General features: G+C 39.7%; 2 protein-coding genes across 2 annotated transcripts in view; one reads left to right on the forward strand and one right to left on the reverse strand.

The window, feature by feature from the left end:
* LOC101052833 (olfactory receptor 10J3-like) overlaps positions 1 to 10,924 on the forward strand; it is a 267,018-nt gene extending 256,094 nt beyond the window's left edge. The window contains exon 4 of the mRNA XM_074389874.1: positions 1,415 to 10,924. Coding sequence (XP_074245975.1) covers positions 5,709 to 6,650 — 942 coding nt within the window. The 5' untranslated portion in view covers positions 1,415 to 5,708 and the 3' untranslated portion in view covers positions 6,651 to 10,924. The remainder of the gene's footprint in view (positions 1 to 1,414) is intronic.
* Positions 10,925 to 12,739: 1,815 nt separating this feature from the next.
* On the reverse strand, positions 12,740 to 18,051 carry FCER1A (Fc epsilon receptor Ia). The gene is made up of 5 exons (XM_003937905.3): positions 17,938 to 18,051; positions 17,494 to 17,514; positions 16,220 to 16,474; positions 14,705 to 14,962; positions 12,740 to 13,188 (listed from the first exon to the last, which is right to left on the reverse strand). Exons 1-5 carry the CDS (start codon positions 17,990 to 17,992, stop codon positions 13,004 to 13,006), a joined length of 774 nt encoding a protein of 257 aa, XP_003937954.1. The 5' UTR covers positions 17,993 to 18,051; the 3' UTR covers positions 12,740 to 13,003.
* Between the last annotated feature and the right edge of the window lie 463 nt (positions 18,052 to 18,514).

Raw genomic sequence — 18,514 nt, forward strand, 5'->3', positions numbered from 1 at the left:
CCCTAGTTTCCCATTTATCAGCTCAGTGTCCTAGGAGAAATTATATGACATCTCTGCATCTGTTTTCATCTAAAAAATAGTACGATTGTTCTATCTTGTAGGTTCATTGTTAGGATTAAATGAGTTAGTATGTGTGCATTGCATAGTTTAGTACCTAGCATATAATAACATGTAATCAGTATTTTTTTTTTTAGAAGTAGCAGTTCTAGGTTCACTGAGAGAACAAAAGATGGATGACTAAAAGTCTTGATATCTAAGGAGCTGACAATTGAGTTAGCAACCTAAGACCAATGCAAAGATATAATTAGTTAAAAATGTGGGACAACTGAGTGCCAACTTTTACATACCTTTCAACTATAGACACTCATTACCATCTATTTGGGCTCTGGATAATGAGATGGATTTAATATGTAGAAGGTTACCTGACAAGGCTGAGGCCTTGGGGCAAACTGAGCTGAGGGCTCCTCAGTGAATGGATATGTGACAAGCAGTGCAGAGATGAGAAAGATCCGCTTACAAGTATGAAAGCTCATGCAACAGAATTCAGAGACTTTAAACTACTTCTAGCATCAGACTACATGAAGGTCAGCCCTCTGTATGAGCCTCTATGCGTAAACCCTGCTTGTTAATTGTTGCTTCTATTCTCTCATGTATGAAGAGTTACTCCATAGACCTTAAGCTTCCCTCCCTTGTCACCAGCGAAATGGACAAAAAAAATGACATGAATATTAACAGGACTATGACCCGCACTAATAAGGGAAATAGCTTTTTCATCCCAGAGACTGTCCCTAAGAGCCAAGCCAACTCTGTTGTTGTTCAAAGTGTTATTCTCAGGATTAGGAAATGAGCTGCCTCAGTAATGAGGTCTCCAGACGCTCTGCTGTTTGGATTATGTCTTCTGCCATTAAGGAATAATGGGAATATTATTCCCACTTGGGAATAATAAGTGCTGTTTTGGAGACAGAGATATCTAGCAATGGGGGCAGACAATTTGTACCTTATTAAAAAACACCTAAGCCAAAGTTAATGCTTTGTGACCCAAAGATGAAATTCTTCCAGGGGATAGGCTTGTGAGAATCTGGGGGAACTTAACGTGACTTCACGACTGGTGTCAGGCACAGGAAGACTGAGATAGGCATTATTTCCTTCCTCTCTAAATAGTTTCTTGAGTTATCACATTCTTGGTGCTGTCTAAAGATTAGCCAGCAAAGGAGGAAGAACTGTAACTCTGCTCAGTATGACATTAGTGATCGTCTGTTAAGGAAATTCATAGGCTCTTCAGTACATTAATATGGTTCTATAAAGTAATGGTTAGTAAAATAAGTGATGGGTTTTACATAATTTTAGAAAGGGCATTGACAAAAATCTGAGAAACATTATCGGTTAAAAAAAAAACTTTAATCTATGATTGCAGGAAGTCAAATTTCCAGAGTGGTGGATATAATTCAGGCACAAGCACAACTCTCTAGAAGACTCAAGAAGCAGGCTACATGGTAAGTTCCACTTGCTTAACTGCTGGGATGGGGAATGTTTAGGATAGTGCATACTGTTATTGCACTCCGTGGGGAACATGGACTCTCATAATAAAGAATGTGATTTCCAAGAAGTTGGAAATGTAGATGAATAGACTGATGTAGAGAAGGGGGCCGTAAAGCACTTGGAAGGCTGTAACTGGATCCTATACCAAAGGCTGTTCAAGAATCTAAGCTTGATGAGAAAAAGGCCATCTTGGCTCATCTTTTTTGCCTTAGCACTAGCACAGTACTTATACTTTGTGACTTCCTTACACATTGAACTCTTAAAGAAATTGTTTTGCTTGGTAAAACCAACAACAATTTTAGTTTAAGCAGATTGAAATACACAGAAGACTATTTGTTTTAGATTTCAAAGTTTGCTTTATTAATCTATAATTTTGCGTATTTATATGGTACATGTGATTGTTTTAATACATACAATGTTTAATTATAAAACCAAAATAATTAGAATGTCCATCACCTCAAACATGTATCATTTATTTGTATTGGAAACACTTCTAATCTTCTCTTTTAGAAATTTTGAAATATGAAACACATTATTATTGCCTCCTGTACTATCGAGCATCAAAATGGATTCCTTCTATCTACCTATATGTTTGTACCTGTTTACCAACCTCTCTTCATCCACAGCCTCACCATTTTCAGCTTCTAGTAAGCATCATTCTCTTCTCTACCTCCATGAGATCAACTTTTTAAGCTCCCACATATAAGTTAGAACATATCATACTTTTCTTTCTGTGCCTGGCTTATTTTGTTTTAAAAATTTATACATAATAGTTGTACATATTTACAGGGTACATGTATTTTGGTGCATGCATAGAATAAAAATGCTTGGGAGATTTTTTGAAATTCAGGAAATGAGGATAAGTAAGTTTTTTTCTCCAAAGAAAAAATGTAAACAGTACACTCATCTGGGATTGGGTCGGGAACAGGACTGTTTCACTTTTTTGTGATTTATTTGAAAGTGAGGGAAGGCAATACAAATTTCGAAGTCAATGAGATTACCTGAATTTTGAGTTTTCGGTCCCTCTGTACCCTCTCTCCTTTTTTCTCTCTCATTTTCCCCTCCTCACCTACTTTCCTATACCTTAGATAAGTAACCCTATCCTTGACTACATTTTAAATTTCCCCATTCCACTCTGCATCCCTTTACTGATTATTCTCTTGAATGGAGCTGGGATAGCATTTTGGGGGAGTGTTATCAGTTAACTAATGATCTGGAGAAGAGGGAAGCAAACATCTGAGGCCACAGACATGAAGAAGATCTTCTAGTTGATCAAATGAAATTATATTTTGAAAATAATGTGAACTAATTTTACTTATGCAAGTATAAAGAAATTGTGATTTTACAGTGATGGGCTCCACGCTGTCAATTATAACCCAGGCAAGGGATCTAGATGTCACTGCAGACTGTTTCTAGATGTATTCGTTGGATGAACTACTGTGACCTGAGGGAGAGGTAAAATATTGAGCATCTTCAAGAAAGGGATTAGAGGATTAGAGGCAAAACTGAAAATTGTATTCCATTTAATCCACACCTGTGTTAGGATAATACATGCAGCAGTGTGTGGATTTGGTCAACGCACTTCAAGAAAGATTTTAAAAGAGCATAAAGATGTCCATATGAACAACTGGAAGGGAAATTATAACAATTATAAAGTTAAGACTAGGATAATCACATATTTGTTTACAAATTCAGGAATTGGATTGAAAACCCTCCACCCCTACCCCTGATCATCTTAGAAATTTAAACTTGCTAATTTGGGGAAAACAGAAAAGAAATAACTAAGTTCTAATAACACTGGTACTTATTGAGAGTTTCCTATATGTCAAACACTAGGTCAAACTCTTCAAACAAGTAACCCGTTTAGTTTTCATGGCAACTGTATGAAATACTAAAATACTCAATTAACAAATGAGTTAAATATTAGGGTTAAGATTCTGAGGACCTATTGAGGAATTTATGCAGGAGAGCTCCACGAACAGGTTTTTGAAAAAAGTGTCATGTCAACACTGGGGAGGAAGACTTAGACTAATATCAACCAAAATGAGGCAGATTACTTGGGAGGCCATTGTGGTGATCACAGAGGATGGTGATGGCAGTTGGTAGCTGGGTGTTGGTAAAAAGCATGAAGAGGAGGGGACAGGAAGAGAGAATTTCAGGAGGCACTGTCTTTGTGTGGAAAAGGGAAGGGTGGTCATCAGGACAGTCCTCAGCTTTCCGAATGGAGATAATGGTTAAACATGGTGAGTATTATTAGGAGTACGTGTGGGCATAAGGAGCAAGGTTAATCTGTTCCAGTACAATCTCTCATGCTGGGTCTACTTGAGATAAGACAAAAAGAAGGTGGATCCGCTTATTTCTATCCCCCAGCACAGCTTCGAATATGCATGATTGAAGTGAAAATAGGGTGATTTGTCCTTCTCTGATTAAATGAATATTGTCTTTGCTCTCATACTAGAAAAACCTATTCCCTACTTGAAGAATCACCCTCAGATTCATTTGCCAGCTTTTCTACCTATGGTTAGAATTCACGGAGACAATCTAAATATTGCAGTGCTATATTAAACCATTTTTCATGATTCTAGAAGATATTTGTTGCAAGGCCTCTAGAAAAAAAAAATTCAGTAAGTGTTCCCTTTTCTACTCTATGACTGTCACTGAGGATTTTAGATGCAGGGCTTAGATAAACAAAGACCAGGACCTAGGGTTCTGGGAAGGAGAAGCACTCAGTACTCTCACGGGGCATTTGGCATTGAAAACTGCTGCCGGTGTTAAAAGGATATCAGTCTCACACCTTTTATCCTTCACTATTTCTCATTGGATCTTTGGGAATTCAGGAGTGTGCTGAGAAGGAACTCTAGAGCTGAGCACATTGGATGTATCGCCTGCTTCTTCCTTGACCTCGACCCACTTTTTCAATGGCCGGGTAGTTGTTTCTTTCTTTTTTTAAACAGCTTTATTGAAATACAATGGATATATAATATACTTCATATATTTAACGCGTACAGCTTAAGGAGCTTGGCAATGTACATACACCCATGAAACCATCATCATAATTAGGGTAATAAACATATCTATCACCTTTAAACACTTCCTTGTGTCCCTTTGGTTTTTGTTTTGTTTTGTGGTAAGACACTTAACATGAGATTTGTTAAGATGGTGTCATCTTGACAAATTTTTAAGTGCACATTATAATATTGTTGACTATAAGAATTATGCTGTACAGTAGCCCTTTAGAATTAATTTGTCTTCCTTAATTGAAATTTTACATGAATTGAACAACTCCCCACTTCCCCTTTCCTGTTCCCCAGTAACCACCATTCTATTCCCTACTCCTATGACTTTGACTATTTTAGATACCTCATATAAGTGGAATCATGCAATATTTGTCCTCCTGTGACTGGCTTATAACACTTATCATCCTCCAGGTTCATTTCTGTTGTTGCAAAGAGCAGGATTTTCTTTCTTTTCTTTTTAAGGCTGAATTCATTCATCTGTCAGTGGGCACCTGGGTTTGTTTCCACAACTTGGCTATTGTGAATGGTGTAATGAATGGAAATGCAAATATCTCTTATAGATTATGATTTTAATTCAGGTATATGAAAAGATGTTCAGTGTCGCGAATCATCAGGGAAATGCAAATCATCACCACAATGCATTATCACCACATAACAGGGTGGCTAGTATTTAAAAAAAAAACTATTATCAAAAGACAACAAGTGTTGGTGAGGATGTTAAGAAATTGGAACCCTTGTGTGCAGTTGCTGGAAAGGTAAAATGATGGAAAACAGTATGGATGCTCCTCTGACCTCCATATGATCACACTTCAGAGCAAGCACACCTCTGGATCATATACCTCTGCATATAAGATAAAAAAAAAAATAGAACCAGGGAGTTGTTTCTACAGACCTCTTTTAGTTTGTTACTGCTTTCTGACCTCTATCTCTGCTCTCAATCCCATGGTCCTACAGTAGCCTTCTATGCTTCCAAAGAAGAAGTTGGGCACAGATGGTTATTCTGAGCAAATGGCCAACAACAGCTCTAGGGCATTGCTCACAGGATGGACATGCTCTTCAATGAATACCTTGGCCCAGCCTGCTCTGTTTCATGATTAACTCATCACACCTTTCTTTCCTCTGCCCAGCTCTTTCACACCTAGACCTACCTCGATGGCAATGCCAAATTCTACTTTTGTGACTGAGTTCCTTTTTGAAGGTTTCTCCAGCTTCAGGTGGCAGCACAGACTTGCTTTCTTTGTTGTCTTTCTAACTTTGTACCTGCTGACTCTCTCTGGCAATGTGATTATCGTGACGATTATTCGCCTGGACCATCATCTCCACACCCCCATGTACTTCTTCCTGAGTATGCTCTCCATCTCTGAGACCTGCTACACTGTGGCCATCATTCCCCGTATGCTTTCTGGTCTCTTGAATCCTTACCAGCCCATTGCCATCCAAGGCTGTGCCACTCAGCTCTTCTTCTATCTCACTTTCGGCATCAACAACTGCTTCCTGCTCACAGTCATGGGATATGACCGCTATGTGGCCATCTGCAACCCCCTAAGGTATTCAGTCATCATGGGTAAGAGGGCCTGTGTCCAGTTGGCATCTGGGTCACTGGGGATTGGTCTAGGCATGGCCATTGTCCAGGTAACATCTGTGTTTGGCCTGCCCTTCTGTGATGCCTTTGTCATCTCCCACTTCTTCTGTGATGTGAGACCCCTGCTGAAGCTGGCCTGCACAGACACCACTGCCAATGAGATCATCAACTTTGTCGTCAGCGTCTGTGTCCTCGTGCTACCTATGGGCTTGGTCTTTATCTCCTATGTCCTCATCATCGCCACCATTCTTAAGATTGCCTCAGCTGAGGGTCGGAAGAAGGCTTTTGCCACCTGCGCCTCCCACCTCACAGTGGTCATCATCCACTATGGCTGTGCCTCCATCATCTACCTGAAGCCTAAGTCCCAGAGTTCCCTGGGACGGGACAGACTCATCTCAGTGACTTACACTGTCATCACTCCCCTGCTGAACCCCATTGTGTACAGCCTGAGGAACAAGGAGGTCAAAGATGCTCTGCGCAGGGCCGTGGGGCAAAAGCCCCTGTCTCCTTAATGAGGAGAGGTTGTAAAGGCTTTTTCTTTGAGTTTATAAATATGTATTAATATTTAATGCTCCTTCAAGAATGCCCTGATGTATTGGATCAAGAAGACTAGACTAAATTGAACTGAGTGCTAGAATTGGAAGTTTCTGTTTGAGGTTATCATGATCTTCTACATCCTGCTCTAGAACAGTTAGAAAATAGTTTGGCATACACTTATGAATGTAGAAAAAAAATTGCACGCCTGGATTGTGCATACCCGATGCACTCTCATACACATGAACACAGTGACACATACCCTGAGAATATTTTAAGTTATGTAACTCCATTAAAACATAAAGTCCAGCAGGGTTCTAAAAAGCTAATGAGCAAAATGTTTGGAAACCACTTCAGAAAGATTTTCTAGTTGACTGTTAAGGGTGTCAGAATAATTTATGCCACATTTTTAGCAAATAAGTTAGAAGATACACACATGTATGTGTTTCTGTGAACACTGAAGGCTTTCTTGTAAATAAGAAAACAAGCAAACCAAAAAAAGCTAGAGACAGACCTTCCAAGTTGATGGAACTGCTCTAACTGACCCAGTAGTGAAGAGTGTGCATGTAGGAAAGCCAAAAAGCTTCAACTACAGAGAACACAGACTTGAACTGTCCATACTCCTGAGACGCCCAGATCAGAAACCTCAGATAGAAAAGAAGAACATGCTGAAAAGGTTAACACTTTTCATACATTCAACACAAGAGTTAAAAGGATGGAGGTTGAAAGGCTCAGCAAAAGTATAGTTCATTTTGCCAGGTTGACATAAAACTCTCTGTAATCGTGTTATCAACATAAGTACTTTAACTACAACTTCTGAAAAGAATTATTAATGAACAGAAACCTGATGCATGACTTAAAATTTTTCCAGTGAGCTCCTAAGCCTGCAGGGGTAAATTTTCAGAAGTTTTTTTCTTTTATACTCCCAACTTTAAACCTGAGTTATAACAGCATTTTATGTCTGAGCATCACAGAAGGTGAAAATATATGTTCTGGTACAAGGAAGGATATTCTGTCTCTCATCTTTCTACTGCACTCTGGCCTTCTATACTGAAGAACAAGCACACCCTGAGTTTCAAATACACTCCTCCAGGATCCAGAATCCATCTAATCCAATGGAGTGACCCTGCAGAGGCAAGATATCACTTCTGATAGTGTGGTAAAGTCTGCAGTATGCTGAAAATGGGACAATTCATCTGAAATAAATTCTTTAAATTAACATGTCTTGCTTTGCCAAAAAATTATCATGTGAAGTCTGACTGGGGATAAAAGATATCTTTGGTTTACTGTCCAGATTTCTAGAAATGATATAGTTCATTTCTTAGTAGTTCATGCCTAGCAGTTCTGCTTAATGTAATTAGCAGCCACCGGGTAAGGTCTGCTGGCCAGTGCCACACTGTCTTCTATCTGAAGTTGTATTTGGTGAATGCTGTAGCACATCACCTGGATGGCACTCCTTCAGGACCCAGACAAGCATTCCTCCAGCTGCTGGGAGTATCTTGCACTAATGGCTGTCAGTTGAGTTCCTCTTCAAGACTGTCCTTGTTTTTTATTTATTTCTTTTTTGACATGGAGTCTTGCTCTGTCACCCAGGCTGTAGTGCAGTGGCACCATCTCGGCTCACCGCAACCTCCACCTCCTGGGTTCAAACAATTCTCCTGCCTCAGCCTCCTGAGTAGCTGGGATTACAGGCACCTGCCACCACACTTGGCTAATTTTTATATTTTTAGTAGAAACAGGATTTCACCATGTGAGCCAGCCTGGTCCTGAACTCCTGACCTCAGGCAATCCACCCACCTTGTTAAACAGCCGCTTCTTCCAAGGTCATGCTCCCTTCTTAGGGATATACTACCTCCAGCGATTTGTCTGTTTAGGGTATTGCTTCGCCTTAAGACAACTAGAAAGGTCTCTCCCAGCTCCAGGGGTTTTCGCTTGACTACATCACATTTCAACGTTTTAATTTTTGTCCAATACTGTTTTCTTCACTTCTTCACAAGTATAGATGCTGAGAGCTAATAAACTTGCTGTGTTCAAATCTCTGTCTCAGTGTCTGTTTTCTGAGGACCTCACCCTGCAACATTTTAGGATCTCATTTCTAAAACCGCCATTGATGTAAGTGAAGAATTCAAATTTTTCAGTCTTGATATATTCAAGTAAAGGCAGATCAGTAACTCCTGTATTTTAATTTAAAATAATTTTATTCTATTTGTTGAACTATATTTACTGTGATTCGATTTAGTTGGCAGCAGTGCAGTATTATCTTCTTGGAAACTGGTTAAAAAATTAAAATCTGAACTTTTCTCAGAATCCATAGGAAGTCATTCTTTTCTCTGCAAAAAATTATCTGTGAGCAGTTTCCATTTCATTGCAGCCTGCTGCTGCTACTTTGCAGAGAAATTGCTGGCTGTTGTCAATGATACTTGAAAATAACAGGAAAGACTTAAAGCGGACTTATGTCATTCAAGTTTCAAGAAGGGGAAGAGTGTCATTGTCATAAGTAAAATATATAAGTGAATTTGATTGTTGTGGTGAGCACATTAATAGAGTAAAAGGTTTGTGGTGGGAATGTTGCAGTGGTGGAAGAAGTTCCAGGTAGACACTTGGGCTTGGTAAGTAGCTGTCCAGAGCTGGGCAGATCAGCTACAGCAGGAAGAGAGCCCCACTCTCTGAGATTATCTAGAGTCCTAGGCTGGCAGGTGCCTCTGCTATCCTCAGCATAACACTTTCGTCTCTGGATTGTCACCATTTCCCATTTAAGGAGAAGAGGGAAAGAGCGGACTCTGTCTTCAAGTACTCAACTCCCCAGCATGCTGACAAGATGTATCATTTGTCTGAGTCACCACTCTGAAAGTGGTCACAGGGGATTGTCTTCCGTTGGCCACCGGTGCGGAGGTAATGACTTGCTTTTCAGAAAATTAGCCCCTAACTATTGTGAGTTCATGATGATTCTTATCTACCAATTTGGAACAGTGATCCATGGGAGAGCAAATTTTGCTCTATGAACTGGTCTTGACCAATTTGGGAAGATACAGAAGGTGATAGAGGGGGCAGCAAGGGTGAGTCTAGAGGGAATTATTTATATTCCAGTCATCTTATAACATATATAACATATGTACTCCATCTCTGGGATAGCAGAAAATATTTCATTTGTAAAGACATCTTTACAAATGCCATAATTTAGGGGTTCACAAAATACTCAAGCCCTGACTCTATGTTCCAGTTTCCCTGTGGAGCAAGAGATAAATGACTATCAAGAAGAAAATGGGTAGAAATAAATGGGTAGGTCTGGTACAAATGTGGAATTTAGATTCTGTACATAGAAGAGCACAGTGAAAAAAGAGACCAATGTGTGGAGGATGAAGGAAAAAATTACACTGGAGCTTCTCAGGGAATGTATTCTAAGCCTTAGTGCCTGGATAATTACTACATATGAACTTAAAGTAATGAATTACAAATTATCTGGGCTCCAAGGGACCTTCAAGACCACCTCCACCAGACTCCCAGTTCTAACAAAGAAGAAATAGAATCTCAGAGACTGGCAAGTAACTTGGCCCAATCACAGCTAGTTAGCAGCTTGAATATCCAAATCTGTGTTTTGTCCATAGTCCCTTCAATCTTCAGTGAGGAAAAGGGGAAATAAAAGTGAATTGTGATTCTCAAGAACCTGGAAAAATCTCTCAAAAAATGCATCTCAAGCTGATCAATCCTGGACTTTCTATCCATATCAAATAACTCTCATTTTTTAACTCTGAATCACTGGCCTCAATCCCTTGTCTGAAATAACGGAGTAAATTGCTGTTTAGCCTGATGCCTGGAATGCTGATGCACTGTGTAGAGCGCTGGGGAGAAAGGTGTGGTGGAAAGGCTGGTCCCAAGGCTAAAACCTCAGATAGACCTTGTGGAGGTGGCAGCAGAAGCATCCTGAAGCGGCACCAGGGAGTCTCCTAGGAGAACTTTGCCTGGCCTGTTGCTGCAGGAGAAATCGCCTCTCCATTGGCCAGACTGACTTACTACATGAAGCTAAGTGACAAGGGTATTCACTGGGAATCTGGCCATTTCTTGCCTCTGTGAAATGATTTTTTTTTCTTTTTTTTTTTTTTAGAAAAACTTTTTTTTATTGCATTTTAGGTTTTGGGGTACATGTGAAGAACATGCAAGATTGTTGCATAGGTACACACATGGCAGTGTGGTTTGCTGTCTTCCGTCCCCTCACCTGTATCTGTCATTTCTCCTCATGCTATCTCTTCCCACCTCCCCAACCCCCCGTCCCTCCCCCATTTCCCCCCAGCGGACCCCAGTGTGTAGTGCTCCCCTCCCTGTGTCCATGTGTTCTCATTGTTCAACACCCGCCTATGGGCGAGAATATACGGTGTTTGATTTTCTGCTCTTGTGTCAGTTTGCTGAGAATGATGGTTTCCAGGTTCATCCATGTCCCTGCAAAGGACGTGAACTCATCGTTTTTGATGGCTGCGTAATATTCCATGGTGTATATGTACCACATTTTCCCTATCCAGTCTATCATCGTTGGGCATTTGGGTTGGTTCCAGGTCTTTGCTATTGTAAACAGTGCTGCAATGAACATTCGTGTGCACGTGTCCTTGTAGTAGAATGATTTATAATCCTTTGGATATATACCCAGTAATGGGATTGCTGGGTCAAATGGGATTTCTATTTTTAGGTCCTTGAGGAATCGCCACACTGTCTTCCACAATGGTTGAATTAATTTACATTCCTACCAACAGTGTAAAAGTGTTCCTATTTGTGAAATGATTTTTAAGTGGAGGAGAGTTTGAAGAAAGGTAACACCAGATCCCTATTCAAAGCTTTAAAAAGAACAGGAAAAAGTTTCAGTCATTTCCCTCTTCTTTGTGGCCCAAAAAACGTTCCTTGGAAAAAATGGGACTTGTGGGTCTCACGGATATTTCAACGTTTCTCCCCAGACACTCACTCTCATACTATTAATTGTTCTAAGGCACAGATAACCTATGGGAATTCTGATCCCTCACTGATTTCCATGAATCCAGGGCCAGCACTAACAATATGTTGCCCATCTTCCTTAGTGTTTTCTCTAAGCCCTGAGTATAAATATTTCTGTGGGCAGGCTCATGGGGGTAGAGGGTAGTCGTGGCAAAGACTAGTCTCATGTAGGTGCTGAAAGTTCCTAAATTTGTATAAATCTTTGCAATTAACAAAGAACTTTCAAATAAGCCTCTTATTTGATTCTCAGAACTCTAAGAGGTGGACAGGATGATCATTATCTTTTTTTTTTTTTTTTTCACAAATGAAATGCTAAAGTTCATGGATGTGTAAGAAGATTTTCCCAGATTACAAATCTATAAAGTAGAAGAGTCAGGATTTGAATTTATGTCTTTTTCTGTATGGTTTAGTCTCTTTCTAATAGATGGCTTTATAATAGGCAGACAGTTGGCCAAGTGCAGTGGCTCACACCTGTAATCCCATACTCTGTGAGGCTGAGATGGGAGAATAGCTTGAGGCTAACAGTTTGCGACCAGCCTGGGCAACATAGCAAGACTCCATCTCTACCAAAAAATTTAAAAAATAAATCGTAGATAGGTAGAAACTTAATTCCATTTACTCCATGATAGAAGACTGAGCCTCCAATGAATGTGATGAGGACAAAAAATGAAGGGGAAAATCAACCAAACTGTCTAGTTTTTTTGCCCAAAATCTTTTTCAGTCCTGGGCTGTTTTCAGAGCTGAGGGTTTTGGTTATTATTATTCGCTGGAATTTACCCAAAATGCTTGGTTCAGGTGCTGTATAAAGATACAAGATGTAAGTTCAAGATATAAATTTGGGAGGGGCAAAACAATTGGAGAGGAATCCTGGACTGTACTTTATCCTGAGAATCCTATGTCTTGAGATTGTCCCTGATGTAAGTAAGTTGAAGAGAAAGCACTCACTGGCATCCTACTGTGTCTTTTCATTCCTGGATCATACTTAACACAGTCAAGAGAGGACATTTCTAATCTAGAACTTCATGGTTCTTGCCTTTAGAAGAAAACAAACAAATCAGCAAGGCTTGAATACTCATAAGCATTTTGTTACATGGCTTTATTTTATTGAAATTGAATTTCTCTTTTACAAATGCTGATAAATGAATCTATTCATTCTTTCATTTATTCTACCAATGTTAATTGAGCACTTACTATTACATGCCACTTAACCAGTTTCAGTCAGTTTAATGAAGCATTTCTATAAATCCTTCAGCACAGACACTTCTATGTATATTGTAAGCTGTGTTTGACAATTAAGTAGTAATTGCTGATGCTGGAAAAAAATAATGTTGCAAATATTTCTTGAGTAATTCTATCAGTTGTTTTTGGGGTTTGGCTTAGGATGTGGGCTCAGAAGTTTGAAGCCTTTCCTGTTTCTCTTAATCTTCAAGAGAAATGTGACCTGCTGCTGAGTCGAGATAAATAATCCTGTGTCCACAACAAACAGAATCGCCACCAACAATGGTATAAAAAATTGTAGCCAGTACTTGTCACGCTGAACTGTAGTAGAACACAGATGCAATGAGAAACATAATTCATATTGGGAACTGAAGAATGAGGTTCAGAGGTTCATCCTCCCTAAGAGAAGGACCAAGCTTGGTCCTTCATTTTTAGCATGATGTGGCATCCAAAAGCATAAAGAAAACACTCAGATTAACACTAGGTTGAGTTGCTCTGTTGGTGCTCCCTGGAGCCATAGAGAGTCCTGAGCATTTCCTCATAACTCCTATCTAACAGTTACCGTAGCCAGTGTGCCCAAGGGGGAAGGTCATAGGAAAGACAATCCCCTTTTGGAACTGACAAGACCAGCATTCACATAAAATTAAGGGGTGGAAAGGAGATAAAGTAAGGTTAGGGGTCATCAGTGCCTGTTATTCAATTAACTCATCATTTCTTACATGCCTGTTAGGCAAAATGAAGAAACTGCACTAGTTAAATTGCCTTCCAATTCTATTATTTTGTGATTCTGTTAGTCTGTTTATATACTGTACTAATTTTTGTGATTATTTTCAAATTATGGAGCCTCAGAATAGTACAGCAAAAAATCACTTAAAGATCACCTAGACCAGTGATTCTCAACACTGGCTATACACTACCATTATGTGAAAGATCTTTGAAAAATAACTCACACCCAGGCTGCAATCCAAACCAATTAAATCAGAATCTCAAGAGATGAGACATGATCATCAATACATTTTTTTTTAAGTTCTCAAATGGTTCTAATGGAGTCTAGACCAAATCTTGTGTTTTACAGATGAAGATACTGGAAGCCTAGATACCAGTACATAGCACTTTGGTCTCAAATTAGTTAGCAGAGAACTGCTAGGGCTTAATTCTGTATTTTGACCTCATGCTTTTTTAGATATTAGTACGTACAAAGTATGTGAAGGAAAAGTCTAATTTTCTCCTTGCAAGCAGAATATTTCAAAGGTTCCCTCTCTTATACAGAATTTGGAGAGAGCAGTTTTTCTTACAGGCCATAGAGGCAGTCCACCTGCCTACCCTCTCCATATCAATTCCATTCCCTCCTCCCTCAATACAAATGCATACAGCTTACTAACTTGCTGGTTTTCTTTCCCAGCCCCCCTAAGCTGGAATGAACTCCTCATGCTCTTTACATCCTTTTTTCATTCAACTTTGAAACTTTTTTTCAATTTGATAAATATATAAGTGTTCTCCCCAGGAGCAACAGATGACTTTGAGATCAAAATAGTAGTTACAATCTGTTATGCTTGGGTAGCACTTCACAGTTTACAAAGTCATTTCACAAATATTACCACATTAATCTTCATAAAAATTCCATGGCGTGAGCAGGTATTACTATCACCATTTAACAAGTCAGGACTTAGAAACAGATTGAGATATATACTATCACCCAGGTCTCCTCATTGCAAGTCTAGTAGCCTTTCCAGTGTATCGCAGGTGCCCCCCTTCTACAAGCTGCAACCACTCAGACTCAGATGTCCTCTCTTCCCTCCCCTGCTATGGATGCCTTTCCTTTCCTTTACAAACTCACCTTTTCTTACAGTAATGTTGAGGGCCTCAGAGGCATAGTCCAGCTGCCACATTCGACCCACACAGTAATATGTGCCACTGTCTTCAACTGTGGTATTTGTAATGGAGATATTGTGGTTTTCATACCAGTACTTGAGAGCTTCGCCATTCTTGTAGTAGGTCACCTGGTACACATCCCAATTTCTCCAACCATGGCACCTGAGGAAGAGGGACTGACCCTCCATCACCACCTGAGCAGAGGCCTGAAGGAGCAGCCAGTCTGAAGAACATTCATTATGTTATTTATTTAACAGTAAATTAATGAGTGGATAGATCAGAGGGAGCCATGCATAGATCATGTGTCAGAAACTACAAGTTATCATTAACCCACTTTTTGGCTCATAAAGTGAATTTTTAAAAGGCACAAAATAGTGCTTAGAGCCGTCTTCTATATTGATAAAGACTTTCTCCTCCTGAAAAGTCAGTCTGGGCCACAGAGCCTCTTAGGCCTCCTTGCTGAATCTGTACATAGAACACTTGAAAGCCAGAATTCTTTGCGCATCTGTTGTTGCTAGTTCTAGTTAGTTAGGGAGAAATAAACAGTCTGTCTCTGGGATTTTGGCTTAGGAGAGTGTCTATTTTGTCCTCTCTTACCTTATAGAAACTTCCCAGTTCTAGTCTTAATTATAGTTGTTACAAAAACTTCTTCAGAACATGAACAATTTAATTATTTGTGTAATTCTTTATTTAATGTCCTCTTCCCATACAGCGATATGCTCCAGGAGGTCAGGGGCCCTGTCTAGCTCTACATACCATTCCCAGTGCCCAACACGATCCTTAGGAGTTGATAGGTACTCAACAAATATTTGTCAGTAATGAGTCAGTGAAAGACAAGCATCACATTCTATGGTTAATGCTTTTGTAAAAATTGAAAAGAGAATAGTATAGAGTCTAAAAAAGACCTACTGGTCACTATTCAAAATAGTTTGTTTACTCAACATTTGCTGATTAAGCCACATGTGCCTACGCATGCTATACTAACTGTTGGCAGTAGGAGAGTGATAAAGATGAAACAGGCATTAAATATGTTCTTAAGTAACACTAGAGGACATGAGGAATGTATCCAGATATGTTTCATGACGAAGAGTACACCCTAATATTCTGGTCATGGCATATGAATTATATAGAGCAAAACTTTTAAGTCAAACATTTTGATGCTATTCCAGATAAACAGCTCTTTGAAATGTTCACATGTATGTCATGCTGTTTGACCACATAGTGTATACCTGAATCCATGCAGAAAAGACAGAGGAAAATAGGGTGGAAGAATAGTATTGAGAAATGACTAAAATATTGAAAGAAGGCATATGGTAATCAAAAGGAAAGCAGGTAGAAGAAGAGAGATGCAGCGGTCCTAAGTGGGAGGCCTTGAATCCCACTCTGGTGTCCTAACCCTTGGCAAAACTTGTTTTTTTCCATCTTCAGATGGGCCATTCCTCACATAAGAGATCTGTATTTCCATATCCCTGGCACTTACCACTGAAGACTTCTAGGTACACCGGGTCACTCTCATTAAATTTTGGATGCTGACATTTGTATTCTCCACTGTCCTCAAAGTCGGCATTCAGAATATTCAAACTTGAAGTTGTCACATCTGGAAAACTGCCATTGTGGATCCATTTTGTGGAATTGACTTCATAGAAATTGTTCCCATTACATGTAAGAGTCACATTCTCTCCTTTAAATATTCTATTCCATGGGGGGTTCAAGGAGATCATAAGTTTCTGAGGGGCTTCAATAAGATAAAAATGTGAAGAGATACAGAGAAAAAAAAGTCATTGAAAACTGTCCAGGCTTAAAAGTACAAATGTAGCAGTATTCAGACAACCAGTGGTCAATTTGTCCCTGTACTGTTGGTGTTAGGACCCTGTTTTGATTTCTAAGAGAAGGATTAAAGAACTGAGAAAACAGTAGTGTGGCCCCAGGGAATGCCCAACATAGCAGGAAAGACAGGACACATATGCAAGAGATGTAAAAACAAAGAAACGAATTCGCTATGTGATTTGAGCTGACTCGCTCTACTTCTGTTAATTTCAATTTAGTATCTGTAAATGAAGACTGCAGCCTCTTTTCAGGTAGAAACGCTATCTGTCATGTTCAACCACTGCTACATTAAATATTTATTGTGTGGATGAATGAGTGAATTTTTGATGGATAAACGTACTTTCCAAACTCTAAATATTTCTATTTAATTGTAAGTATATACAGAGTGAAAAATGTATATCAGTTCTGGAAAGTAGTGAGAATCAGTCTTGAATGGCTTCCTGGGACAAGGGGATATAGTGCAAATTTGAACAGAGACCAAAGAAGTAGATACGTGGTGGTAACAAAAGAATGATATAGTCAAAAGAGAACTGGACTTGGATCCAAGAAACTTATGTTGGAACCCAGTTCCTTAGCCACGTAACCACCAGCAAATCACTGAGTTTCAGCATCCTTGATTATAAATGGCAATAATAATAATGTAACCAGTGAGTGAGATTATATGAACGTGTCTAGGAGTGGGGATGAGATGTGTATATGTGCAATAGACATGGTTGTTGACTGAAACAGAGGAGAAAGTGACTTGAGAGAATGCAATGAATCAGGGAAAAGAAGAAAGACAAGACAAAGTGGAGAGGGAAAGCAGGCTGGCCAAGGAACAGGTTCATACTTGTTAGAAAGCAGAAGTGTTGGAATGAAGAAAATAGTGAGAAGAGAGCAATGCCCAGACATGTTGAAACACCAGGGGAATAAGAACAGAGGACTCACCTGCTAACATGCCATCTGGAGCTGCAAAAGTCCGGAGAGGGTACATTAGTGTCCATCAGTCTTCTGTATCTCCAGAAAACTAGAATCTGGGTGTGGGGATGAGATCTACCTCCAGAGAATTTTAAGAACCAACCATATTTTCAGGAGTCGGAATCAGTGGAAGAGCTCCTCTATCCCCATTTTCTTGGTAGGAAATTTGCACTCTGGAAGATGCCAGAGCAAAGGCAAGGAACCAAGCTTTCGGTCTGGCTTCCTCTGTAGGTGTTGCTCAGCCCACTTGCCTCTGCCTTCTAGTTTGCCTCCACTACAGAGTCCCTGGGAAATGCCCCCTAGTTTGCACATGTCCTAGAAAAAGTCACCACCCAAACAGTGGAGGTTCCTACCGCAGCTGCTCCCCACATTCATTTGGGCCTCTCCAGAAGGGGTAATCGAATCTCTACTTACCGAAGAGCAGTAAGGCTACACACAGCAGAGTAGGGGATTCCACGAGAGGAGCCATCTTCTTAATGGGCTCCTGGTACTGACTGTGCTGGAGAGGTCTAGGGCTTCAAATATAGGCTTAAAACCAAAAAGCAGAAGGAAATGTTTACTATATCATATCTGGTTAACCCATCAGCTGTGCCTGGTTTTGCTTCTTTCTTCAGAGATAATATTCAGGATGGTGCCAGACTGGGCAATTTAATATTTACCCCCTTATTCTACTCCCTGTCCCACCTCCACATATATCTGGTGAGAGAGAGGCATAGGTCTGGCACAGTCACAAGCCTTTCTTAATCTGTCAATCAGTGTCCAACTATTTAGTTTACAACTTAGAAAAGTGGGATGCAAGGGAGAGCAGAAAAAAACAGCAGCAACTAATTACTAAATACCAAACATATGCCAGGTGTTATGCTAAATAAATCTGATACTTTATTTATTTGTCACAATAATCCTATAAAGTAGGTACCATCACTCTATTTTATAAATAGGAAAACTGAATCTTAGTGAGGTTAAGCAGCTTGTCTTTGAGTGCCACCTATCA

Source organism: Saimiri boliviensis, chromosome 19 (genome assembly GCF_048565385.1).
Source record: "Saimiri boliviensis isolate mSaiBol1 chromosome 19, mSaiBol1.pri, whole genome shotgun sequence".
Classification (NCBI taxonomy): domain Eukaryota; kingdom Metazoa; phylum Chordata; class Mammalia; order Primates; family Cebidae; genus Saimiri; species Saimiri boliviensis.